This window comes from Phocoena sinus, chromosome 13 (assembly GCF_008692025.1).
Source record: "Phocoena sinus isolate mPhoSin1 chromosome 13, mPhoSin1.pri, whole genome shotgun sequence".
NCBI classification, from domain to species: Eukaryota; Metazoa; Chordata; class Mammalia; order Artiodactyla; family Phocoenidae; genus Phocoena; species Phocoena sinus.
In genome coordinates, this window is record NC_045775.1 from 83,148,145 (window position 1) to 83,176,085 (window position 27,941).

At 40.2% G+C, this 27,941-nt stretch overlaps 1 protein-coding gene across 7 annotated transcripts; it reads left to right on the plus strand.

Moving 5' to 3' along the window:
- The first annotated feature begins 70 nt into the window (after window positions 1-70).
- On the plus strand, window positions 71-25,449 carry MRPL30 (mitochondrial ribosomal protein L30). 7 transcript variants are annotated; one of them, XM_032652961.1, is made up of 7 exons: window positions 71-156; window positions 4,815-4,892; window positions 6,311-6,391; window positions 15,902-16,048; window positions 16,257-16,330; window positions 16,409-16,592; window positions 25,144-25,449. In XM_032652961.1, the coding sequence occupies exons 2-6, from the start codon at window positions 4,842-4,844 to the stop codon at window positions 16,539-16,541; spliced, it is 486 nt and encodes a 161-aa protein (XP_032508852.1). In that variant the 5' UTR covers window positions 71-156; window positions 4,815-4,841; the 3' UTR covers window positions 16,542-16,592; window positions 25,144-25,449. The 7 variants fall into 7 exon arrangements, with proteins under 7 accessions (XP_032508852.1, XP_032508853.1, XP_032508850.1 ...); XM_032652962.1 differs by having other exon boundaries at window positions 25,051-25,146; XM_032652959.1 differs by lacking the exon at window positions 25,144-25,449 and adding an exon at window positions 22,001-24,030.
- The last annotated feature ends 2,492 nt before the right edge of the window (window positions 25,450-27,941 follow it).

Genomic DNA, 27,941 nt, shown 5'->3' on the forward strand with positions numbered 1-27,941 from the left:
TTTATGATGCCTGAGTGGGAGGGACTCGGCCGGAACTAAAATGCCAGGGTGTGTGCACTGTGAAGGCCGGATTTGAGTGTGGCACTCTGGGTCCTTTCTTTGTTCCGGTTCCCCTGAGTGGTGAGCTTCAGGCTGAAAGACATTTAGGAATTGCTGGTGAGTGGGGAATGAGTGGCCGGAAGTAGTGCATTTTTGCCAGGAGTACATATCTGGGAACCCTAGGCGGATGCGGATTGATTTTCTCCATTCGATTCTGTGTTTACGGGTCACAGTAACCTGAATGGAACTACGTCCAGGTACTGTCCCTCGGGCTCCCGAAAAGCCACTGGCCGGCTGGATCCCGTTTCCCAGTTCGTGGAATCCCGGGACGCGGCATGTGGAGCCCCGCCTGCTGGAGCTCGAGGACAGAGCTCGCCTCGGCTGGGCAGTCTAGGGGGAAAGGGAATTCAAGTATGTTTTAACATTTTCTGTGCTTCTGCTTTATGCATAACTTCGGCTTTCCTCTGGGGTCAGCCTAACTTGAATTGTTGATGGAGATACAAAATTGCCTAATTTAAAAATTGCCGCATTTTAGAACGGAAATCCTCTGAAGTTGGCAGTTAAAATATTTACCGTTTTACTAAAAGCCGTGATTTTGCAACAGCGTTTTGATCGCCACCTACCCAGAGCTGCTTTTTCCGCGGTTTTTTGTTTAGTTTTGTTTATTCCAAGAGGCACTTCGGAACGCCTGCCTAGAAGGCATTAGGAGTTCAAGAGACATTTCTTGCCTTCAGAGATGTCGATTTATTGAAAGGGAAATCCTATGTTCTGCATTTTCAGTAGTGCCCCCCCCCCCCGTTTACCATTATGTCTCTTTAGAAAAGGAATTAGTTTTTTTTAAACAACAGTTACACATATGGTCATTGTAAAAGAGCAACAACAAACCTATCAGACATTACGGGGGTGTGGGACGTCGGGGAGGGGCGGAAATAGCCCTGGTAGCCAGCTCTCCTCTCCCTGGGTATGCTAACGTTTCTCTGATAGCCTTCCAGAGTTTTTCTCTGTTTACACACACATTCACAGACATCTTTTTTTTTTTTAATTAATGGAAATGGGATCAAACTTCTCATATGGTGCATTTATTTTCCTGCTTTTGTGTCTTTGCAAGAGAAACTTAATTGTACCGTGAAAGACAGTATAATTGCTTCAAGGTCCAAGAGTTATGTGCCTAATTATTAAGAATAACCTTCATTGAAACTTACAACTTTTGACTGTCACACATTCTGAAGTATGTAAATGACACTTCATTCATTCAGCAAAACTTAACTGAGTGGCTGCTACATGGCAGTGATGCTTTAGGTAGATGCTTGGGATACATCTGTGAATAGACAGAGCAAGCCTAAAACAAAAGAAAATTTAAAAATCTTTGTGCTTGTGGAACCAACATGCTGTTGGGTGGGAACAGACAATAAACCACAAACCTAACAAAAAATTAAAGTATGTTAGAAGATGTTAAATGCTATGGAAAGAAAATCAAGGAGAGTAAGAGAGATTGGGAGTGCTGACAATTGTAGTGTGGGTCAAAATGTTAAATAATGGAATCAGGGTAGAACTCATTGAGAAGATGAGAATTAGGCCAGAAATTGAAGGATGTAAGAGAGTTAACTATGTGGATATCAGGGGCATTCCAGGAGAGGGAACAGCCAGTCAGGGGAGTATACCTGCATGGCAGGTTCCAGGACCTGCAATGGGGCCAGTGTGTGTAGCGATTGACCAAGAGTATGGAGGTGGTGTCCTCAAGGCGGGGGGTTAGCACTGGCTGTCACTCTGATTGAAATGGAGAGGCTTTGGAGCTTTTTAGTCTTGTAATAAATAAACTTTTAATTTTGGAATAACTAGATTTATGGAAACGTTATGAAAATAGTATGGAGTTCCTACATACCCCTCACACCAAGTTTCCCCTTTTACTAACATCTTACATTAGTATGGTACATTCGTTATAATTGATGAGCCAATATTGATACGTTATCAACTAAAGGTCATACTTCATTCAGATTTTGTTAGTTTTTACCTGATATCCTTTTACTGTTCCAGAATACCATCCAAGATACCACATTGTGTTTAGTTGTCAAATGCTCCTCCTGACTATGACAGTTTGACTGTGACTTTCCTTGGCTTTGATGACCTTGACAGTTTCGAGGCAGTCAGGTATTTGAGGAGGTACTGGTCAAGTATTTTGTACAATGTCCTTCAATTGGAGTTTGTCTGATATTTTTCTGTTAGAGAAGTGTTAGGGGTTTTTGGAAGGAAGACATAGAGGTGAAGTGCCATTCTCATTCCATCATATCAAGGATACATGCTATCAACTTGACTTTTATCACAATTGATGTTAATCTTGATCACCTCGATGACATAGTGTTTGTTAGGTTCCTCTAATGTAATGGTATTTTCCCCCCTTTCTATGTTATATTCTGGTAGCAAGTGTTTAAGCATAGCCCATGCCTCAGGGTTGATAGCTTTACTCCACCTCTTTGTGAGGGGAGTGTCTACATAAATTATTTGAAATTCTTCTGTAAGGGAGATTTGTTTCTTCTCCCTCATTAATTAATTTATTCATCTATTTATATCAGTATGGACTCATGGTTAGTTTATGTTTTGGATTATAAGCCAATACTTTGTACTTATTTTGTTGCTCATATTATTTCAGCTGTAGCCACTGGGAGCTCTTTCATTTGGCTTCTGGTCCCTTTGACATACCCCCATCATTTTGATTTTTTGAGTAGTTCCTTTCTAGCACTAGGTGCTCCAGACTCATCATTATATATTCCCTGCTACAGCCATATAATCAGCCATTCCTCCAAGGAGTCCTGGTTCTTTTTTTTAGAGAATGCCATTAGAAACTAAGATCTGGGCACTGGGCATGCTCATCGCTACTGGGATGCCATTGCCTTTAGGTCCTCTTGGCTAACAGCTAACCCATGTATGTATATGTATCTATAATTATTTCTATATCCATCATATCTATATTAAGCTAAACATGAGTTCCAACACTAATCCTCTGTCACTGGATCACATGGATCATTGTAGCCTTCCTCTCTGGCCTGTGTGTAACCTCCTACTCTGATAATTAGAAACCTGGCTCATTGGAAGGTTTTCAGCGGAGGAGTTGACATTATCTGATTTCGGACTTAATGAGATGATTGCTGCTGTGGAGTAAAAGACCTTGGGGAAGTTAGAATAGAAGCAGGAAGGCCAGTTAGGAGGCTGTTGTTGAAATCTAAGTGATAAGAGAAAGATTTAACAAAGAGTGAAGCTAAATAAATTGGGTTAGTACCTAACGCTTAACTTGGGAGGAATGAGTATGGTAGAGAAAATAATTTAGCATTGTCTATTTGATGGGAGGGCCGGAGGATTAAGCGTCTCTTCTAAAGAAGCCTTGATACAAAGGATCTAAACAACCAGCCACGCAAACTGGATGATGTGAACTAGAAATTGCTCTGCTGTATTGTAATGTTTGAGGTCTGAAGTCTGAATGGCAGTTATGAAATTCTGATGTACTTCTGAATTCTGAGTTGAGCGGACCATGGATCTAACCCATTAACTGACTCAGACATTCATCAACAAACACTGGGTGCCTGCTGTCCATCAGATGGTGTGCCAGATGCTGAGAGTAGAAGATGAACAAGACAAAATTCTTGTTTTCAGGGCGTAAGGATATAGTAGTTAACTCTTCTAAAACTGATACGTAATTAGTTTTGAGAGACTGGTTGGGTTGCTGAGACTTTTTCTGAAGTCAGGCCCTTCTAATGGGACATCTCGCATTGATTCCAGTAGCTTCACTGCTTTGTCCACACCACAGGAAAGACCTGCAGAGCTCGAGTGAGCCAGAATCTGGTGGGCACTGAAATACAGTACTTGCCCTATTTTGGCATGTTAGGGTATTCTTATTATAGCTTTGTAATAATTTAATGATATTATAATAGTAAAAACTACCATTTATTGAGGGCTTCTTATGTGCCAAGTACTGTTTTAGGTGTTTTCAGAGTAATTCATTTGCAAGATAGGTATTATTTTTTTTTCTGTTCTTTGGGGGGATAAATTGAAACATACAAATTAAGTAACCTGTCCAAAATATACATGTAGTTCATGAACTTAATCTTTCTGCATTCAGTTTAAGTCAGTAGGCCATAATTGTTTTGTGTCTAAATAAACATGACCTTTAGTTTATAAATGCAATGCATGTTCGTTAAGAATAGTCTAAAAATATAAATAAGCAAAAAAGAACATTCTGCTTTATTTAACAGAAGGGTGTTATGATTTAGTGAAAATATGCTGGACTAGGTATTAGGAGGTTTGGGTTCCAGACCATATACTCTCTTGAAAGCTGATGCCCTTCGGTAAATGATTGAACTCTCTGGGATTCATTTTCCTCATAAATAAAGTAAGAGCGTTGTCAGTCCTAATTAGGAGTTTGGATTTCTTCGGTCCCTTCCAGCTCTTTAATTTTTTTTTTTTTTGATTCTATAGCAAAGCATTCTTTATATCTGCCCTCGCTGTTGAAGATTTTTTAAATGATAGTAACCTCCATTGCCTATTTTTGTTGAATCAGCCTAGGGTGTAATTTAACTCTTTGGTGAAAATGGGATATGGTTAATGTATAATTACTTCCTATGGTTTTCTTGAACTCTCCATAAAACATCTATTGTAACTTAATTCTTGTCCTTAGTGTATTGAAACAATCAAGATTTTGCTCTTAAACTTCATCCAGTTTTTCAGTTTGAGCTATCCATTTCTAAGACATACCTGACCACAGATCTGTTTTCTACTTCTCACAGCCCCTAAGGAGAACAGTCACCACACTCATGGCAGGGATTTTGCGCTCAATAGTTCAGAGGCCCCCAGGCAGACTACAAGTAAGTATTTCTTTTCAAGAATGATCTTTTTTTTTTCCTATTCCTTAAGAACTTTTTCTCTCTTTTCTAATTAACAAAACATACAGGCAAATTAAAATTTTAAGTTTCTTTATATATATATATACTTTTTTTAATGTTGAACGTTAATTTTATTTGTGGTTTATCTGCTGTTTTATCCCTAAAGATCTGAAATCACAAAAGACCTTTTTCTGGAGAAAATGCTGGTAAAAAATGGCTAGTGTTGATTCCCCATGGCCCACCTTAATCTTTTGAAAGTTTTAGATTTTTTCTTTCCTTCAGTTATGAAGAGTCCATTTTCAGTAATAGAAAATTAGAAAAATGTAGAAAAGCAGAAAGAAGAGAAACAGTTTCCCAGAGGCCATTAATGTTTGTACTTTCATATATTTCCTTCCAGTCTTTCTTTTAGAAATTTCAGTGGTGCAGCCTAATCTATTCATGAGGTCCAGAGTCTAGATAGGACCTGCTGCTGCCTTTAGATAATAATAATACCAGGTGCTTTACACACTTACCTTAACCTCAGATTAATCCTGGGTGGTAAGTATTATTTCCTTTTTATAGCTGAGGAAACCGACCCTCTGAGAGGATAAGTATCTCATATGTCACAGCTGGTAAGTACAGAGCAGGATTAGAGGCCCAATGTTCCTGGTATGTCAAAGCCCATGTTCTTCACCAGTCTCCCCCTAACCCCCAATTCCCTCCTGCTTATTCTCCCATTGTTTATACCATCTCTGCAGTACAGGGAGGGCATGAAGGAAATGATTATTTTCCACCCAGAGGAGTTTCCTGGTATGAAGGATTAGCAGTGAATCCTTTTTCTTCTGCAGCCTGAGAGAAACACGACTGGAAGATTGTAGAAAGGGAACAAGAGACAGGAAACAGGAGTTGATGGCATTCTTGGCACTAGAAAGAAAACTGGAAACTCATTTTGGCTTTCTTTTACACTGTATTGCTGAAGCTGAATTATCGTATGTTGTCTAGAGCACACTGACAAACTACAACCTACAAGCCAAATTCAGCCCACCACCGATTTTGGTAAAAGTTTTATTGAAACATAGCCACACCGATTTGTTTACATATTGTCAACAACTGCTTTTGCCCTGCTGTGGCAGAGCTGAGACTTGGCTGCAGAAACTGTGTAGCCCCAGAGCTGGAAATATTCACTCTCTGGTTCTTTACAGAAAAATATTGCCAACTGCTGGTCTAGAAGTTTATATTTAATGTGTTTTTTCTTCGTGTTAGTGGTAAGATGAGATGTATTCATTCAGCTAGGGGGCTGAAATAAATGTTTAATAATTACAGGTTAGGTGAGAACAGATTTTGTCACCTAAAAATTGGTAGATTATGATTTCTGCACTAGATAGAGTTCTAAAAATCACATGTTTTATGGCATATTTTAGATGGTGACAAAAGGTGTGGAGCCCCTTGTTTGTACAGATTGGATTCGTCACAAATTTACAAAGTCAAGAATTCCAGATAAAGTAAGTTTTTACGTTACTGTTTTTGAAAAACATGTTACTGTTACCGGGTCCAAGCTCATTCTGCTCACCGCAGGGCAGGCCAGTAAACCGGGAGATGTGGTGTTGAGGCAAGGAATAGCGACTCTTATTTGGAAAGCCGGCAGACCGAGAAGATGGCGAACTAGTGTACCCAAAAACCATCTTATTGGGGTCAGGATGCCAGTTTCTTTTATAGAACAGACAGGGGGAGGAGGTGAGGAAGTAAAGTAAAAAGGCCATTTGTCTTGCAAAATCTCCTCCCTCGGCCTGCATGGGGAAGGGATGTGTTAATTTCTTCTTTTCTGTAGCCATTCACAGGTGGTCAGGGTCAGAATGTCTGTCTGTGAGCTGAACAAAGGCCTTTTAGTTTAACAGGCAGAGGGGCAGGGTTCCTTGTGGCAGGCCATTATCTATGCTTACAGCTATAACAAAAGTGACGAAAAGCAAAGGTTAAAGTAAAAGAAACAGAACCAACGTGGAGTCAGAATTCTCTCTTCCCTGTTACGTTATGTTTTGAAGGTACCGATTTTTGTAATATTGAAAACTTTCATGTTAAATTATTTGCGGGTATAGGTAGAAGTGTAGAGTTTAAAATATAGGATTTATGTGGGAGGGATAAATTGGAAGATTGGGGTTGACATATACACACTACTCTATATAAAATAGATAACTAATAAGAACCTACTGCATAACACAGGGAACTCTACTTAATACTCTATAATGGCCTATATGGGAAAAGAATCTAAAAAAAGAGGTGGCTATATGTATATGTTAACTGATTCACTTTGCTGTGCACGTGATATTAACACAACATTGTAAATCAACTGTACTCCAATAAAAAGTTTAAAAATAAAAAAATTTTTTTTAATTAAACATAGTAGGATTTATGTAAATGATTATTTAAAATAAATATGGGCCACTGACCTTTTAAGTACTGGGTTTTGGTCTCAGAATCTGTTTATTCCTGCTTATGGCTTTTTCCCTTGATACTTTGTGTTTTCATATCACCATTGTCCTGAGAAAACAGTGTTTCTTCCTCCTGCTCAGACTGTCTGTGTGGCTCTTGGTTTTCACTTTCTCTATCAGCCATTGCTAATTTGGATCTTCTTCTCTGCTGGATTTGTGTCTACCTATGATTCTTTTAGAAAACACTGACTATGCCCTCAGTAGATTTCTGTTTTATTTTGATTTCTCCAATTTTTTTGTACTGTGGTAAAATACATGCAACATAAAATTTAAACATTTTTAAGTGTACATTTCAGTGGTATTAAGTACGTTCATATTGTCATGTGACCATCACAGCCACCATCTCCAGAATGCTTCATCTTGCAAAACTGGACCTCTGTACTCATTAAACAGTAACTCCTCATACCTTCTCCCCCTAGTCCCTGGTAACCACCATTCTCCACTGATTTTTTTAAAAGCTAAAATAGTATTACCATTGACTATTTAGATACCTTTAATGTGCTTGATGTTCTTTTATCAGAAATCTCTTCTTTTTCAAGTCATGGTCCACAACTGCATTCTCTTATATGTTTTCATGTTTCTTAGACTGTAAACTTCTGGAAGAAATGATAGATACAGATGTTAGCGTTTGTTTAAAATGTGGGGGGAGTGATTTTGATCACTGGTTGTAGTGAGCATGAAAACTTTTAAACTTTATAGAAATGACCCTGAGATTTGCATCTCCAGCCCTTTGCCTATCTTCTGAACTTACTCCTATATTCTCCTGTAGTTTCTAGACCTTGCTGCTTAGATAACCTGTAGGTATTTCAAGTTATCCAAAATTAGACTCATTGTCTTACAAATGAGGTTGTCCTCCAGACAACCAAACTAAAAGAGGGTGCTTGTCCTCTATTAGTGATGTCAGTTAATGCTACCATCCTCTCTACCTGATTTCCCAGACTAGAAAGCTCTAAGTCAATCTCAACCCTATCTTCTCCCTCACCCACCACAAATCCATCTATTTTATTACCTAAAGTCCCCAAATCAGCCTCTTTCTGTTACAGCTGCTGTAATTCAGACTCTTAAACCATGGCTCTAAGTGCTTCCTGAGTTTCCTTGTATCTGTCTCCACCTCCAGTTCATTTGAAAAAGTTTTCTTTCTGAATCTATTTTTGAAATGTCATTTTGCTTCAAACCTCCAATAACCTTATATCCATTCTGGGAATTTCTAAAGACTAAGCATAGTTAAGCTTAGTTTAACTTCTCGCCCTGCATTGCTTTTCCTATTTTTTTCTACCTTAGTCACACAGAACCACTTACTTTTCCTGAATATTTCGTGCTCCTCACACCATTTCTTTAATTCTTCTCTCCTTTTCTTTGGTGCACCTACCCCATCAAAATTTCTAGAAAAATACCCTTCATCCTACCCACCTGGAGGCAAATACTGTTAACACCCTCCACATACTTTTCTGTTAAATATTTTTGAAGATGTGCATCATCTTGCCTATAATGCTTCTCCAGCTGCTTTCATCATTTAGCAATGTAATGTGAACCCTCTGTGGATAAGTTAATGATTGAATAATATCCTTTTTGATTAAAGTACCATCTTTTTTTTTGGCCTTCCTCAGTCTGATTCCCCAGAGGTATGACTCTTGACCTAATGTTTTTGACACCTTTATACAAATAAGGATAAATATATATATATATATATATATATATATATATACACATATATATATAAAATACACACACATGTATATATAATTGTTAGAATCATATTTAGAATTTAGGGGAGAGACCTTCAAGATGGTGGAGGAGTAACACGTGGAGATCATCCTCCCCACAAATACATCAGAAATACATCTACATGTGGAACAACTCCTACAGAACACCTACTGAACGCTGGCAAAAGACCTCAGACTTCCCAAAAGGCAAGAAACTCCCCACGTAACTGGCCGGGTGGCTGACAGGGCCTTCGTGCTCTGGCCAGGTGTCAGGCCTGTACCTCTGAGTTGGGAGAGCCAAGTTCAGGACATTGGTCCACCAGAGACCTCCCGGCTCCATGTAATATCAAGCGGCGAGAGCTCTCCCAGAGATCTCTGTCTCAAACCTAACACCCAGCTCCACTCAACGACCAGCAAGCTACAGTGCTGGACACCCTATGCCAAATAACTAGCAAGACAGGAACACAACTGCACCCATTAGCAGAGAGGCTGCCTAAAATCATAATAAGGTCACAGACACCCCAAAACATACCACCAGACATGGTCCTGCCCTCCAGAAAGACAAGATCCAGCCTCATCCACCAGAACACAGGCAACAGTCCCCTCCACCAGGAAGCCTACACAACCCACTGAACCAACCTTAGCCACTGGGGGCAGACACCAAAAACAAAGGGGACTACTAACCTGTAGCCTGCAAAAAGGAGACCCCAAACACAGTAAGTTAAGCAAAATTAGAAGACAGAGAAACACACAGCAGATGAAGGAGCAAGGTGAAAACCCACCAGACCAAACAAATGAAGAGGAAATAGGCAGTCTGCCTGAAAAAGAATTCAGAGTAATGATAGTAAAGATGATCCAAAATCTTGGAAGTAGAATAGAGAAAATACAAGAAACATTTAACAAGGACCTGGAAGAACTAAAGAGCAAACAAACAAGATGAACAGCACAATAAATGAAATTAAAAATTCTCTAGAAGGAATCAATAGCACAATAACTGAGGCAGAAGAACAGATAAGTGACCTCGAAGATAAAATAGTGGAAATAACTACTGCAGAGCAGAATAAAGAAAAAAGGATGAAAAGAATTGAGGACAGTCTCAGAGACCTCTGGGACAACAGTAAACTCACCAACATTCAAATTATAGGGGTCCCAGAAGAACAAGAGAAAAAGTAAGGGACTGAGAAAATATTTGAGGAGATTATAGTTGAAAACTTCCCTAATATGGGAAAGGAAATAGTCAATCAACTCTAGGAAGCATAAAGGGTCCCATACAGGATAAATCCACGGAGAAACACACCAAGACACAAATTAATCAAAATATCAAAAATTAAATACAAAGAAAAAAAAAGCAAGGGAAAAACAACAATTAACATACAAGAGAATCCCCATAAGGTTAACAGCTGATCTTTCAGCAGAGACTCTGCAAGCCAGAAGGGACTGGCAGGACATATTTAAAGTGATGAAAGGGAAAAACCTACAACCAAAATTATTCTATCCAGCAAGGATCTCATTAAGATTCGACAGAGAAAGCCTTTACAGACAAGCAAAAGCTAAGAGAATTCAGCACTACCAAACCAGCTTTACAGCAAATGCTAAAGGAACTTATCTAGGCAGGAAACACAAGAAAAGAAAAAGACTTACAATAACAAACCCCAAACAATTAAGAAAATGGGAATAGGAACATACATATCGATAACTATCTTACATGTAAATGGATTAAATGCTCCAACCAAAAGACACAGACTGGCTGAATGGTTACAGAAACAAGACCTGTATATATGCTGTCTACAAGAGACCCACTTGAGACCTAGGGACACATACAGACTGAAATTGAGGGGATGGAAAAAGATATACCATGCAAATGGAAATCAAAAGAAAGCTGGAGTAGCAATTCTCATATCAGACAAAATAGACTTTAAAATAAAGACTATTATAAGAGACAAAGAAGAACACTACATAATGATCAACGGATCAATCCAAGAAGAAGATATAACAAGTGTAAATATTTATGCACCCAACATAGGAGCACCTCAATACATAAAGCAAATAGTAACAGCCATAAAAGGGGAAATCGACAGTAACACAATCATAGTAGGGGACTTTAACACCCCACTTTCACCAATGGACAGATCATCCAAAATGAAAATAAATAAGAAAACACAAGCTTTAAATGATACATTAAATAAGATGGACTTAGTTGATATTTATAGGACATTCCATCCAAAAACAACAGAATACACTTTCTTCTCAAGTGCTCATGGCACATTCTCCAGGATAGATCGTATATTGGGTCACAAATCAAGCCTTGGTAAATTTAAGAAAATTGAAATTGTATCAGTATCTTTTCTGACCACAAAGGTTTGAGACTAGATATCAATTACAAGAAGAAATCTAAAAAATACGAACACTTGGAAGCTAAACATTACACTACTTAATAACCAAGAGATCACTGAAGAAATTAAAGAGGAAATCAAAAAATACCTAGAAACAAATGATAATGAAAACACGACCCAAAACCTATGGGATGCAGCAAAAGAGGTTCTAAGAGGGAAGTTTATAGCAATACAATCCTACCTCAAGAAACAAGAAACATCTCAAATAAACAACCTAACCTTACACATAAAGCAATTAGAGAAAGAAGAACCAAAAAACCCCAAAGTTAGCAGAAGAAAAGAAATCATAAAGATCAGATCAGAAATAAATGAAAAAGAAATGAAGGAACAGTAGCAAATGTCAGTAAAACTAAAAGCTGGTTCTTTGAGAAGATAAACAAAATTGATTAACCATTAGCCAGACTCATCAAGAAAAAAAGGGAGAAGACTCAAATCAACAGAATTAGAAATGAAAAAGAAGTAACAACTGACACTGCAGAAATACAAAGGATCATGAGAGATTGCTACAAGCAACTCTATGCCAGTAAAATGGACAACCTGGAAGAAATGGACAAATTCTTAGAAATGCACAACCTTCCAAGACTGAACCAGGAAGAAATAGAAAATATGAACAGACCAACCACAGTAATGAAATTGAAACTGTGATTTAAAATCTTCCAACAAACAAAAGTCCAGGACCAGATGGCTTCACAGGTGAATTCTATCAAACATTTAGAGAAGAGCTAACACCTATCCTTCTCAAGCTCTTCCAAAAGTTGTGGAGGAAGGAACATTCCCAAATTCATTCCATGAGGCCACCATCACCCTGATACCAAAACCAGACAAAGATACTACAAAAAAAGAAAAGTAAAGACCAATATCACTGATGAACATAGATGCAAAAATCCTCAACAAAATACTAGCAAACAGAATCCAACAGTACATTAAAAAGATCATACACCATGATCAAGTGGGGTTTATCCCGGGAATGCAAGAATTCTTCCATATATGCAAATCAACCAATGTGATACACCATATTAACTAATTGAAGGATAAAGATCATATGATCATCTCAATAGATGCAGAAAAAGCTTTTGACAAAATTCAGCACCTGTTTATGATAAAAATCCTCCAGTAAGTAGGCATAGAGGGAACTTACCTCAACATAATAAAGGCCATATATGACAAGCCCACAGCCAACATCGTTCTCAGTGGTCAAAAACTGAAACCATTTCCCCTAAGATCAGGAACAAGACAAGGTTGTCCACTCTCACCACTATTATTCAACATAGTTTTGGAAGTTTTAGCCACAGCAATCAGAGAAGAAAAAGAAATAAAAGGAATCCAAATGTAAAAGAAGTAAAGCTGTCACTGTTTGCAGATGACATGATACTATACATAGAGAATCCTAAACATGCTACCAGAAAACTACTAGAGCTAATCAATGAATTTGGTGGAGTAGCAGGATACAGAATTAATGCACAGAAATTTCTGGCATTCCTGTACACTAATGATGAAAAATCAGAAAGAGAAATTAAGGAAACACTCCCATTTACTATTGCAACAAAATGAATAAAATACCATGGAATAAACCTACCTAAGGAGACAAAAGACCTGTACGCAGAAAACTATAAGACACTGTTGAAAGAATTTAAAGATGATACAAACAGATGGAGAGATATACCATGTTCTTGGAATGGAAGAATCAATATTGTGAAAATGACTGTACTACTCAAAGGAATCTACAGATTCAATGAAATCCCTATCAAACTACCACTGGCATTTTTCACAGAAGTAGAACAAAAAATTTCACAAGTTGTATGGAAACACAAAAGACCCCGAGCAGCCAAAGCAGTCTTGAGAAAGAAAAACGGAGCTGGAGGAATCAGGCTCCTGGGCCTCAGACTATACTACAAAGCTACATAATCAAGACAATATGGTACTGGCACAAAAACAGAAATATAGATCAACGGCACAGGATAGAAAGCCCAGAGATAAACCCACACACATACGGTCACCTTATTTTTGATAAAGGAGGCGAGACTATACAATGGAGAAAAGACAGCCTCTTCAATAAGTGGTGCTGGGAAAACTGGACAGCTACATGTAAAAGAATGAAACTAGAATACTCCCTAATACCATATACAAAAATAAACTCAAAATGGATTAAAGACCTAAATGTAAGGCCAGACACTATAAAACTCTTACAGGAAAACATAGACAGAACACTCTATGACATAAATCACAGCAAGATCCTTTTTGACCCAGCTCCTAGAGAAATGGACATAAAAACAAAACTAAACAAATAGGACCTAATGAAACTTAAAAGCTTTTGCACAGCAAAGGAAAATATAAACAAGATGAAAAGGCAACCCTCAGAATGGGAGAAAATACTTGCAAATGAAGCAGCTGACAAAGGATTAATCTCCAAAATATACAAGCAGCTCATGCAGCGCAATATCAAAAAACAATCCAATCCAAAAATGGGCAGAAGACCTAAATAGACCAAAGAAGATATACAGATTGCCAACACACACATGAAAGAATGCTCAGCATCACTAATCATTAGAGAAATGCAAATCAAAACTACAATTAGGTATCACCTCACACCGGTCAGAATGGCCATCATCAAAAAATCTACAAACAATAAATGCTGGAGAGGGTGTGGAGGAAAGGGAACCCTCTTGCACTGTTGGTGGGAATGTAAATTGATACAGTCACTGTGCAGAACAGTGTGGAGGTTCCTTAAAAAACTAAAAATAGAATTACCATATGATCCAGCAATCCCACTACTGGGCATATAACCTGAGAAAACCATAATTCAAAGAGTCATGTACCAAAATGTTCATTGCAGCTCTATTTAAAATAGCCAGGACATTGACACAACCTAAGTGTCCATCAATAGGTGAATGGATAAAGAAGATGTGGCACATATATACAATGGAATATTACTCAGCCATGAAAAGAAACGAAATTGAGTTATTTGTAGTGAGGTGGATGGACCTAGAGACTGTCATGCAGAGTGAAGGAAGTCAGAAAGAGATAAACAAATACCGTATGCTAACACATATATATGGAATCTAAAAAGAAAAAAAGTTTTGAAGAACCTAGGGGCAGGACAGGAATAACTACGCAGACATAGAGAATGGACTTGAAGATGCGGGGATGGGGAGGGGTAAGCTGAGATGAAGTGAGTGGCATGGACATATATACACTACCAAATTTAAAATAGAGAGCTAGTGGGAAGCAGCTGCATAGCACAGGGAGATCAGCTTGGTGCTTTGTGACCACCTAGATGGGTGGGATAAGGAGGGTGGGAGGGAGACACAAGAGGGAAGAGATATGGGGATATATGTATAGGTGATTCACTTTCTTATAAAGCAGAAACTAACACACCATTGTAAAGCAGTTATACTCCAATAAAGATGTGAAAAAAAAATAGAATTTAGGATCATATTCTTAGAATTAGTAGTTACAGAATATATCATATATACACACTCATCATGGTGTAGATGAAACAAATACAAGATCCTGTTACACAGTGGTGTGGAAATTTGGTTTTTTTGCTCAATATATTATGATCACCCTTCAATGTTAGTACTTACAAAGATAGTAAACTTTATTTGTTTTAACGGTAGCATTATAGCCAGTAGGATTCATCATAATTTATTTGCATCATATCTTATTTAGTTATATTATTTTTAGTTTTATTTAGAATGTATGCCTCATAATTTATTTAGCTATTCTCTTGAGGAATATAGATGTGGCCTTTAAAATTTTCAGTATTGGGCTTCCCTGGTGACGCAGTGGTTGAGAGTCCACCTGCCGATGCAGGGGACACAGGTTTGTGCCCCGGTCCGGGAAGATCCCACGTGCTGCAGAGGGGCTGGGCTCGTGAGCCATGGCCGCTGAGCCTGCACGTCCAGAGCCTGTGCTCCGCAACGGGAGAGGCCACAACAGTGAGAGGCCTGTGTACCACAAAAAAAAAAATTTCAGTATTACAAATAGTGTTGTACATACATCCTTATTCGGGGTTGCAGTGAATACGTACTTTTTATAATACTCATGTGTTATTGTAAGTTTTTGTTTGTCCCCCTACTTGAATGGGGGAGGGGATGCAGCCCAGGCCCAGCTCATATAATGCAACATATTCTCTTGACATTTGAACTCTTTAGTGTCATCTGGTTGCTCCTGCTTTTCTCTTAATAAAAGCAAAACAAAACAAACCCTTGCCTGTGTGGTATTTTTCTTAGAGTATGAAATTCTTAGATTCCATCTATCTGAGTAATCAGACTGGTAGAAATGTTCAATTTGAGGGTGAGGATTATAGAACTATTAGGGATGAAATCATTATATAGTTGTTTGAAGTTTTTTTAAGGAAAAAAAAATAAAAGAGGCACATAGAAGCTGTGTAAATTGAAAATATACCGTTTATAATTCTTCCTTTCCAGGTTTTTCAACCTTCACCTGAAGATCATGAAAAATATGGTGGGGATCCACAGCAGCCTCATAAACTGCATATTGTTACCAGAATAAAAAGTACAAAAAGACGTCCGTATTGGGAGAAAGATATAATAAAGATGCTTGGGTTACAAAAAGTACGTAACTGTTTTAGTCATCTTTAGTGTTGTTTAAATATGCTTTAAATTTTCCACTTTTAAAACTTTTGTTTAAATGTATGATTTCACGTAATGTACTTGGAAGTTTGATTTAGACAGAGTGAGCCTACACCTTAACCTTTTCCTGTAACATGGGACCATCTGTGCTTTTGAAATTGATCCATAACATTTTTTCCTTTGTTTGTAGGCACATACTCCTCAAGTTCACAAGAATATCCCTTCTGTGAATGCAAAACTGAAAGTGGTTAAACATTTGATAAGGTTTGTTGTTTGTTATTCCAGCAGTTTCTTAAAATGTGTTACCTAGTATAACTCTAAAAGCATTCCCTTATGTCACAGAATCAAGCCCCTGAAGCTGCCACAAGGTCTCCCAAGAGAGGAGGACATGTCCAGCACGTGCCTCAAGAGCACTGGAGAGCTGGTGGTGGGGTGGCTTCAGAACCCCACGGACCAGGAAGTGAATAAGTCCTGATGGCCTCGCGGCTTCAGAGTAAAAAGCGCAAGTCATTTCTATTTCAAGATGGTGAGAAAGTGTTCTCATTAAAATATGTCTTAAATTCTAGTCATTTTCACTGGCTAAACATGGTGTGATTCTTCCTTGGTGTAGGCTTGGAGGTTTTAGTGCTATTAATTGGTTTAATTCTGTCCCCTTTCCCTCCAGTAGTTTCACTGGAAAATGGGTAAGGATGGCAATGTTTGAACATGTGGGTTCAGATGTCACCTTAGCAATCGTCGTTAACTTTTTTAAAAAATTGTTTTCTCATTTAATTGAATGCAACACATTCTATGAGTGGCCCTTTGAGTGAAGAGTGTGTTATGTGTTGGAGAAATCCAGAGCTGACCAGAATGTGGTCCCTGCCCTAAAGGAGCTTAGTCTGTTCCCCTGGAGAACAGAGATTCAGCCAGAAGCATTAGACACTGGGTGCAGCTGGACCGGCTGCTCCGTGCTGTGGTGTCTATAAATACGTATGTGGACTTGGCTTCATTTTATCCTTAAATTTAATACCCAAAATAGTATCTGTTTTCTAATTATAAATCTCATTTGCCCTAAACTTTATTGATGTTCCTTGAATTCCTAGAAATCTCTGCCAACAGTTGATGTTGCTATTTAAAAGAAAAAAGAGAAGGGAAAAATCATTTAGGGAAAGTTGTTTTATTTCCTTTTATTCTATTTCAGATACCTGGAGTGGTGGGGAGAAGTAAGAATTTTAAGAGAGGTTCAGTACCGGGAAATTCTGTGGCAGCTAACTGAAGTTGGTGCTGAGGACTCAGAATTCTAGTTGCCCTTTATTTTCCTTGTCTCGTAAAATTTGACTCAGGCAGCAGTGACATTGGCATACTCACTGCCTATGGTCCCAGCATCTGTCCTGTCATAGAGTTTTGGCATCAAGTAGAAGTGCTGTGTGAAGTGAAGCCAGATATCATTAATGAATAAGCTTCAGGGTAATCACACTTTCAATTCCACAATTATTGAATATCCAGTATATGTACGGCCTGGAGAGGATATAAAGCAGAAGGACACTGACTTCGAAGGGCTGGGTCTAACTGGAGAGAGACCTGTATGCCTCAACAGAAGCTGTCCTTGCTGGAGTTGGATTGAGGCCAGCTGTATAAATATTGATAAAAGCAGCCCCTGCTAATGTTTTTCTGCCTCTTTTACTAGGCTAATATTAATGTTTAAAATGGGGAAAAGACCATTGGTTAATTTTTACCCAAAGAGTCTAAGAAAGTTTTGGTAAGTAATTTTAACCTCTGCTGCTCATGACTAGAGGAAAATATCTGAATGATAAGTTGGATATTTAGAAATGAAATTGCCCAGAAGAGGAAAAGCCTGTAGGGAGATGAGCATAGGCTAGAGCATTTGTTTTCTGTTGTCACGTAACGTATTACCAGAGTCTCAGCCGCTTAAAACCACACATGCTCATCACCCTGCTGTTTCTCTCGGTCAGGACTCTGGGCACAGCTTAGCCCGCTAATCTGCTTAGGGTCTCACAAGGCTTCAAAAAAGGCATCAGCCAAAGCTGGGTTCTCCTCAGATCCTTGACAGGGCAGGTATCTGCTTCCAAGCTCTCCCAGGTTGTTGGCAGAAGTCATTTCCTTGTGGTTATAAAATTCATGGCAAGTTGCTTCTTCAAAACCAACACTGGAGTGAGAGACTTTAGCAAGATGGGTGCTACCCTCTTAGGTAATCATATAAATGCAGTGGCCTAGATTCTGTCTCCTCTGTTGCATTCCATTGGTTGGAAGCAAGTCACAGGTCCAGCTCACACTCAAGGAAGAGGGGAATTCCACAAAGGTGTGACCACCAGGGGACAGGATCAGGGAGGCCTCTGTAAAGTCGACCTGCCAAACCCAGTCAGTCCATCCTTAAGTTGCACCCAGGGGAATCCCCAGAATGGTACTCCTTTGCCTCCCATCATTTCAAACCTTACAAGGACTTCTTCTGTCCTGTCTTTGTGTCTCAGAGAATTGCTCTATTTCAGAAGGTTTTTCTGGCCACTCCTTGGTGACCATTGGCCTTTGGTCAGGCTCAGGGGAGACAAAAGTTACCCAAGCACTCTTTTTAAGGGCCATTCCAGTTCTCAAGGTCTTCTCAATCTAAATGGTGCCTCTTTCAGGCCAAACACATATTATATTCATCTTTTCTTGTTAACAGTACTAACTAGTATGCTTATCATTGTGTCACAGTTTCGCCAAGGACAATTTGGAATTGCACTGGCCATTTTAGGGGACTTTTGACACGAGCAAGATTGTATGTTTGGGAGGTACTTTAGAACAAAAAAGAACAAAAAGTGAAGAAACCTCCATGAAAACACTATTTGTCTTGTTTTTCTTTAAAAAAAAAGACCATTTAATTTAATATAGAGAATATTTAATATCCTCTCCTTCCTTTCTATACTTTGAGGAGTATTAAGTAGTGGCTTTTTGATCACACAGCTTGATAAAAATATCAAGGGTCCAAGTTACTGTCTACATCATCTGTCGCTCTCTTTTTATGTATATGTGTCAAAATCTGTTTTATACATTTAAACTTTTCTCAGCTTTAAGACCTTGGTAAACAATTAATTAATTAAAACTGGAAGTCTGGACAGTTTCTAAATAAGAAACTGATACAAAACATTAGTCACTAAATAAAACTTTTACCCTTATTTCTCAGAATGGCAATCCATTAACAAATGATGAAAATGCCTTTGAATAATATTATTTATGTTTCTTTTTCCCTCAAAATTATTAAAATGATATGAAATGAGTGCTCATGGAGAAAAAAATAGCCAAACAATTCATTTTCTGTTCTCTAATTTTCTTAATTTTCTGGAGAAAAGAAAAATAGTTGATCACTTCAAGAGAATATAAACAGTTAATTATACCAGGCACAGTAATTACAGAGAAATACAAATATGTATTTAACATAATGGATATGATTTTCTGCTTATTAACATGGCAAATTTAGTGATATGTACATTTTGTATTTAATATACTGATAAATTATGTTTTAAATCTATAGGTATTCAATATAAGCTTTAAATGTCTTAAATATATTTACACATGCCTAAATACTTGCATAAAACGTATATTAGTAATTACTACAATCTGTGCATGAATAATGTAAAATAAAAGTAAAAATAGAATTTAGGTAAACTAAGGTATTTTTCATCAAATTATTTCCTATTTTGGGGTACTTATCACATATCTTGTCTTCTATAAAAACTAGTCTTGGGCTCCCCTGGTGGCGCAGTGGTTGAGAGTCCGCCTGCCGAGGCAGGGGACGCGGGTTCGTGCCCCGGTCCGGGAAGATCCCACGTGCCGCGGGGCGGCTGGGCCCGTGAGCCACGGCCGCTGAGACTGCGCGTCCGGAGCCTGCGCTCCGCAACGGGAGAGGCCACAGCAGCGAGAGGCCCGCGTACCGCAAAAAAAAAAAAAAAAAAAAAAAAAACTAGTCTTGATTTTGCCTTTCCCAAAATCATACCTAGATTCAAAATAATAAACTGTTAGGATGAATTTTATGCCTGCACTATCTGTGGATTTTCTAAAGTGGCCATTCGATGGCATAAATAAAGATTCGCTGTTAACCACATAAAAGTAAGGGCAATAGGAATGATTGTCCAAAGGTTCTCCAAACTTCAATTCTATTGCGAGAATTTTTGTCTACCAAGCTTATTTTCTTTTAATTAATTAATTAATTTACACTTTGGCTGCGTTGGGTCTTCGTTGCTGCACGCGGCCTTTCTCCAGGTGCAGCGAGCAGGGGCTACTCTTCGTTGTGGTGTGTGGGCTTCTCATTGCGGTGGCTTCTCTTGTTGTGGAGCACGGGCTCTAGTCGCACGGGCTTCAGTAGTTGTGGCACATGTGCTCAGTAGTTGTGGGTCACGGGCTCTAGAGTGCAGGCTCAGGAGTTGTGGTGCACGGGCTTAGTTGCTCCGTGGCATGTGGGATCTTCCGGGACCAGGGCTTGAAGCCATGTCCCCTGCATTGGCAGGCAGATTCTTAACCACTGCGCCACCAGGGAAGTCCCTACCAAACTTACTGTTAAAACAATCCTGACAAATTAAAAAAGGAGTTGATCTTCCTAGGTTAGTTATATATAAGTAAGGTCTATTAAATATATTTCAATGAATATGTTTTTCAAGTTAAAAGAAACATAGTCCTTGGACACAAAGACTGGTACAATAAAACTATCTTCCAAATGTTTCCTCTGTTGTTCTGGATTCACAGATCCTCCCCTTGCCCCACCCCCTTTCCTTTTATTATAAATCTGAACAGGCACTAGGGAACTGCTTCAGTGAAATGGAAATCACCAGAGGCCCTTTGCTTATTTCAGTCTTTCTTTAGCTCCAGTAGCCAAAACATATATATATCCATCTTGTCTAAGAACCACAGCAGTGACAACAAAAGTGTGAAAACTTCGGCTGGTTTAGTTCTAGGGTCTCCACTCATTTTAATGGTTTCCCATGCTGTGCTGTATAGATTCTTCCATTGACAGTAAGCTCTCAGCATCTTTCAGCTAGTCACCTAACCTAGGAAGTACTGGTGCTTTTCCGTCACGCATCACTGCCCCTTTCTAAACCCAGCCACCTCCTTCCCTCTCCCACAAAGGAACAGCCCATAATTGCTTGCCTCAGGGAACTATGTATACCCTGCACTGACCTTCTGAAGACTTCCTTGGATAACTCTGATTTAATTGTGTATGTAGATTATTCATACTTAGAAAGTAAAATTAAAAGTATCATCAGGCTCAAATTTACCCTTGAATTATAAGCTTTTCTCAAAAACTGTGTCCATTCAATGCCCTCTCCCAGATCTGCCAAATCACAAAAGTAAATATACTGATAGGATAGGTAGATGATTTGGAGATAGTCCATGACATTGAAATGCTTTAGAAGTAAATGCCCATCACAGGACCCCCTATAACATTGACAGTGAATTACAGAGCTTTGACATGCTTTTCTATATGTAAGGAGGTGACCGTGATAAAAAGTGAAATTTAGCAAATATTGTGATATTAAAAATATCAAAAAGTAGTGATATTACCCATAAAGCAGAGAAAAATTGGCAACAGTATTGAACCAGCATTAGTAGGGTAATTTTAAAGATACCACTGAGGATTTTTCCACTGCACATCCTACCTGCCAACAACACAATCCTGACAAGATTCTGACAAGACTGGACAGGATGCTCAAGGCCCCTTTGAACACCTTGATTTCCTCTAAGCTGGTGGAGGGTGGTTTGTACTTCTTGCTGCATTTATGAACTACAGGGCAAGCACAACTGTGGATATTAGGATAAACAAAAAACCCATCTGATTCTCCAAAAGACCCAGCTGGATTCTGGGACATGCTTTCATTGCCTGGGTTTTATAATCTGGGACCCTGGCTTTAAGTCTTGTCACAAGACTCATGATCCTTTTGCTTCTGGTCATTGCCTGTGTTACAGTTGCTCAGTGTATCCTGTCCAAAAACTTAAATGCAGCGTTGGCACATCAGATGACTCAACAACTTATCCTACAACTGGCCCTAGTCCAACGAAGACTATGCCCTCTGGACATCCTCCTGGTCTTAACTGACAAAATCTTGACCAGTGAAAATCTGGACGTCGTGGATTGATGCCTTGTGGTCTGACTTTGTCTGCCCTTGGCTGAAGAGGGCCATTAGAGAAGAGCAGCTATGATAGCCAGGAGCTGGCCTGGAAAGCCTCCGTGTGTCTAGGAGCCGGCCCAGCACTGACAGGTGTTTCCTATTGAACGTAAGCAATTTCACAGGTCACCAACATCAGATGAAGCTGCTCTGTAACTGATGGATCAAGGCGAAAACAAGCTCACTGCGTAATCACATCCGAGTGCAGACGAAAACACAAGCATTGTTCAAGCTGGAAAAATGAGGCATATATCCCCTCTTCTGGGTAATGTGGGGCCTTGCTGCTTCTCATCACACAGCTTTAGCCTCGCTTCACTCCTCTCACCTTCTAGATGAGATTCATGAAGACACCAATCATAGAGCCGCCTCTCTTTTCCTGACAGCATCCAATCCAGAGCAAACCATGCTTCTTTGAACACTCATCAAAACCATCTAATAAGAGCCCAGATCCTTTAAAGTCCTTCCCAAAGGACTTTTCCTGAGATGCAATAAAGGGAACTTATCCAGCTCCAGGTGTGTCTGGTGGTCTGTGGCCAGCCTGTACTCGCGATACTAATTCTTGTGGCTCTCGGGTCTAAGCTGCTAAGGATCATTCTACTCAGCCTCGACCTCCTTAGAGTATCTCTGCTCCTTCCTTCACCACAGGTAACCCAGTCTTCTGTTTTCCCAGCCTGGAGAGCTTGCCAGAAGAAAACTCAAGTGGATTTGTTATAAAGCAGAAACTAACACACCATTGTAAAGCAATTATACTCCAATAAAGATGTAAAAAAAAAAAACAAGTGGCGCCAGTCCTGCTTTCTCTTCTGTGCAGGAGGTCCATCACTTCCCTGCTTGCTGTGTTCCTTTTTCCCAGGAAGGCTGGTACAATTCCAGGGCCTCAGGACAGCTTGGCCTGACATGTCAGGGGAATCTCTAGGGAAGAGAATGTGGGATAAAGCCTTGGTGAGAAATGGGGTGCAGGAAACAGGACAGGAGAAACCGTCAGGTGCCGCTACCCCTGCCAGGACACCTTGCCCCTGTTCCGCCCTAACTGAGGCTTGTACCCTGTCTCCTGCAGCCCCAGGGAGTTCCGGGCAAGCTCCTTGATAAGGGCAACTGTCAGCAACTGTGTGTCGTTATCCTGGCTGTGAGGTGTTTTCATATATGTACATACAGGTTGTCTTCCAAAGCTGGCATTCTGCTATATGGGGAGCTTGGAGAAGATACTGCATCCTCTGTGCCCACTTCAGCATTCACGGTCCTCTTTCTGAGCCCCCATAACCCCAGCCTCCACCTTCTCAGAGGGCACTACAAGGTCTCCCAGCCTCTGCTGGAGTGCCTTCCACAGGCCCGTTTCCCTTCACTGCAGCCGTCCAGGCTCCGGGCAGGTCTCCCTCACTGTCTCCCTCCTCACCATCGGGCCCTGCCCCCCACCACACTTTTCCACCGCATCACTGGCTCTTGTTCTGCCGCTAGGGCCGTCTCTGCCAAGGCCCCTCCATTCTCACTGGCATTCCCAGCCCCACAGCTGGCCTTACCACTTTGCTCCGGAGTCCCCTGGCCCCTGTGTCCTCATACTTGTCACTTGTCCTCTTTAACTCCCACTCATCCCCACCGGCTTCTTCGTCTTGGCTACCGGGGTCTTCTCTGTCCTTAGACCCACCTCCTCCCCACTTCCCCCTTGTTCACCATCAACGTTGGGCTTCTTTCTGACACCAGAGCCCTTCTGGCCCCTGGACCACAGTCCTAGTGGACCATCTCCCCAGCTCCCACCAGAGCACGCTCTTGTTCCCCAACTAGACACCACTTTGTCTCTGGGGGTCTATTCTGTAACCCCACGTTCATAACAGCATTATTTAACAATAGCCAAGACATGGAAACAACCTAAGTGTCTATCAATGGATGAATGGATAAACCAAATGTAGCATAGATATACATATATATATATACATACATTATATATATATTCAATATATATATATTATTCAGCCATAAAAAGAAGGAAATTCTGTCATTTCCAACACCATGAATGGACCTTGACAGCATTTTGCTAAGTGAAATAAGTCAGACCAAGACTAATACTATATGATCTCACTCATACGTGGAATCTAAAAAGAAACGTCATAGAAAAAGAGACCAGATTTGTTGTTACCATAGACAAGAGGTGGGGGAGTGGGAATGGGATAAAAGTGGTCAAAAGGCCTAAACTTCCAGTTGTAAGACAAGTACTAGGGAAGTAATGTACAATGTGATGACTATAGTTAACACTGCTGTTGATGTATTTTGAAAGTTGGTAAGAAAGTAGATCCTAAAAATTCTCATCACGTTAAATTCTTTTTTGTGTGTGTGCATCCGTATGAGATCATGGATGTTAAATAAACTTTTTAATCATTCCACAGTGTGTGTAAGTCAAATCATGCTGTACACCTTAAACATACAGTGTTGTATGTCAATTGTATCTTAATAAAACTGGAAGAAAAAACAACTAAAATGAATAAAAGGAAAAAAGAAATGCAGTCATCGAATTAAGGCCTTGAGTCTTCAGGAATACTCAGGGAAGGGGCAGCTGTTCAGAAAAGTTACCTCCAAGCCACTCTCTGCTCTCCTCAGGTTATCAGTTCAGTCTGATGGGGGAAGCAAGTGGGAAAGTGATGGTTCTCAGGGAGCAACAGCCTGTCTGGAGCACAGAGGGAGGTGGTGCCCCAGGGAGGGAGCTGGGATTGGGTAGAAGAGGTGCAGGGCAGAGGCCCTGAAAGAGGGGACCTGGAAAGGCACATTTTGCCCACTTAAAACTTGCCACAGAGTATGAGTTGGGATCATTTTCGTGCTATAAAATAAAACAGTCCCTTAACCTCCTGTGATGTTTTACAGCCAAAATCCAACAGCCAACTGAACCAGCCTGCACGGCTTTGCTGTCCTACCTGCATCAGCCCGAATCCAAATCCGTTTCCTGTATCTCCCCAGGCATCTCTGAGGACCCGCCCCGCATGGCTCTCGCAGGAGGTGATGGCCGCAATGGTTGTTGAGTCCACACAAAACCATTTCCCAGCTTCTTGGATGCTGGCTTTGTTGGCTAACATCCTTCGAAGATCCTTTGCTTCAGTCTTTTCGGAGGCAGTGACCCCTGAGGACAGGAGAAGAGAGAGGGTGCTGTCTCCAAAATGGAGCTTGCATACCCAAGGGAGAGAGCGTGGTACACTGGGGTGAGGGAAATAAGTACTGGAAATTCTGTTTCCATTTGTTTTCTCATCGAATCCTTCAAATTTATATTTTTGTAATATTTCATAATGTTTGTAAAATATCAGGATACAGGAAATTTGTAAAATGAACAAATATATTCGGGTATCCTTAAAAAATTCTTCACTAGTAGTGATGTGTAATTAAGAAAGTTTTGATGGATGTGCTCTATGTCATCTGTTTTAAAGAGCCCATCTGCATGAGGGCACTGAAGGAAACATACTGTCACCATTACTAGCAATAAAAACGATGATAGCTACTGTTTCTGGGCACTGAATCAGTTGCTTTATATTTATTTCCTCATTCAGTTCCCATGATAAAAGTTCAGTATGTTTTCTTCAGAGTCACCACCCTGGGAAGGATCCTACTTAGTCCACCAGGTTGGAAATTCTTCCTCTGGGCCAGTGTAGTGTCCATCTGAGTTAAATCAGGCTCATTAAACCTCTACATTTGAATGAAAACAACCTTGCCCGGGTTAATCACCTGGTTCTTTGTGCGTTAGCTTTTTGCAACATGTGACTCCAAAGAACTTTTGGGGGTTTCCAGATATCACATCTACCTTCACAGGTAATCTGCCTTCATGGGTGATAATTTAAAATTGGTTCCTAGGCAATTCCAAAAGAAGAATGTTTTAAATTATGCTGGAAATTTCCAGGGCGACTGATCGAAGGGGTTGGGGGAGGACAAGGTTTCTTTGGGTTTATAAGCTGTTGTATTTTACATTTCAGAATTAGCCACAACATTATACATGTCTGAAACTGAGTAGGCCTTTGTTTTACATACAAAATGAAGGAGGCGTACGAGGGAAGAAAAGATTCAGAGAAAGAAATAATTTCCAACCAACATTTGACTGATCCCTTGCGTTACTGCAGACATTTAATCAGTCATGTACGTACCTTATGGGGTCAACTAGAAATTGTGAGGGCAGAGGTGGGAATTGGGGAATCCATGATGCAGACATAACACTGTTACTACACACATAGGACATCACGGGGATTAAGGGCACATGCTACAGAGCCCGGCATCCCTGGGTTCAAACCCTAGTACTGGCTGTGGGAACTTGGCAAGTAATTTAATTTTGCTGTGTCTTATCCATTTTCTCATCCATTAATTGAGGATGATAATAGCACTTTTATCATGGGAATTAAATGAAATAAATGTAAAGCAACTGATTCAGTACCCAAAGATAGTAGCTATCACTGTTTTTATTGCTAGTAATGGTGATAGTATGTTTCCTTCAGAAATGAACACAGTCACTTAACCTTTTTATACCATTTGACCTCTGCCCCTAGCATATTAAGGCCCAGGCTATCGGTGAATCCAGGCTGCTGGGGTGAACCTTGGACTGGCCCCTACTTTTGCCAAAGTGTTGAGGAAGGCAATGAATTTTAAGATTCCTTGACGTTCTAGTCTGGGAAGTAGGCCTCCTTACTCTCCAGACTATTAGCACCTGGGAGGCAGACGACACCTGCTAGCACTGGGCTTGCCCCCAGAGTAGGGCTCAATTCCTGAGCAATTATGCAATTGAATTAGATCCATAACCCTGCCACGTCCGTAAGAATTTGATCTCACGGGAAAGACCTGATTTGAAAATTTTGCGAAGTGGACTCATATCTGTGAGCTGACTTGGGGTGTCCGGTGCCTAAAATGTTTATACCCCTGTGCAAACACGATAGTTACTATTCACACCTGAGGTCATTTTTCCCTCTTTGGGAGGTTATCACTGATGCTCCCTTAATCTCGAACTTGTGTAGATCACCGAAACACCCATCCAGTTCCCTCCTTCTCAAACACCAGCTGAAAATTAGGCAGAGAAATGAGAGTGTGTGTTGGCCAGGGCAGAGTTGCTCTCCTCAGGGCCAAACTTGCCTACTGGGAATTCCGGCAAAGTGGTCACATGGAGGTTTCTGGACCCAGCTCCAGGCCCCCACATTGCACCGGAAGGGAACAGGCCAAGACTTTGAGGCCAGGCCCAGAAAAGGGAAGAAGCTGCACACACAACAAAGAACGTCTAAGCGAAATGGTCCATATCGTACCTACAGCAGCTATGGCTCAGTTTTCTTCATGATCGTGAGTTTTAATAATTGAATGTACTTTGCCATTAAGGAGGTCCTCTATCGGTCTCTCCTGTTGTTTCAACAGCAGCTTTGCGTGCAAAGGGGTCTTATCAGTAAAGGTATGCAGGCGGATTCACTCATTGAATATTGATCAATGTTGGTAAATTAATCTTATTCCCTAATGGATGTACTCCATACTCTGGTCTAATTCATGTCCTTCTGACCACACCCCCACCCCCGTGCTGAGCCACCTCCCACAGAGCACGCACTCTCGGGTGAGCCTTCAGCTCTTGGCTTTTCTTTGAGCAGAAGGCTTCTCTCCTCTCAGAATGCATCTTCCATACTCTGAAGATACCTGTGGCTCTCACAACTTCCCCCTCCAACTCTGCTCTCACTGTGGGTACTGGACCTCAGGACCTTTCAGAGGTCTTCGCTGGTGATGACAGTCAAGACGTCCTGAGATCTCCA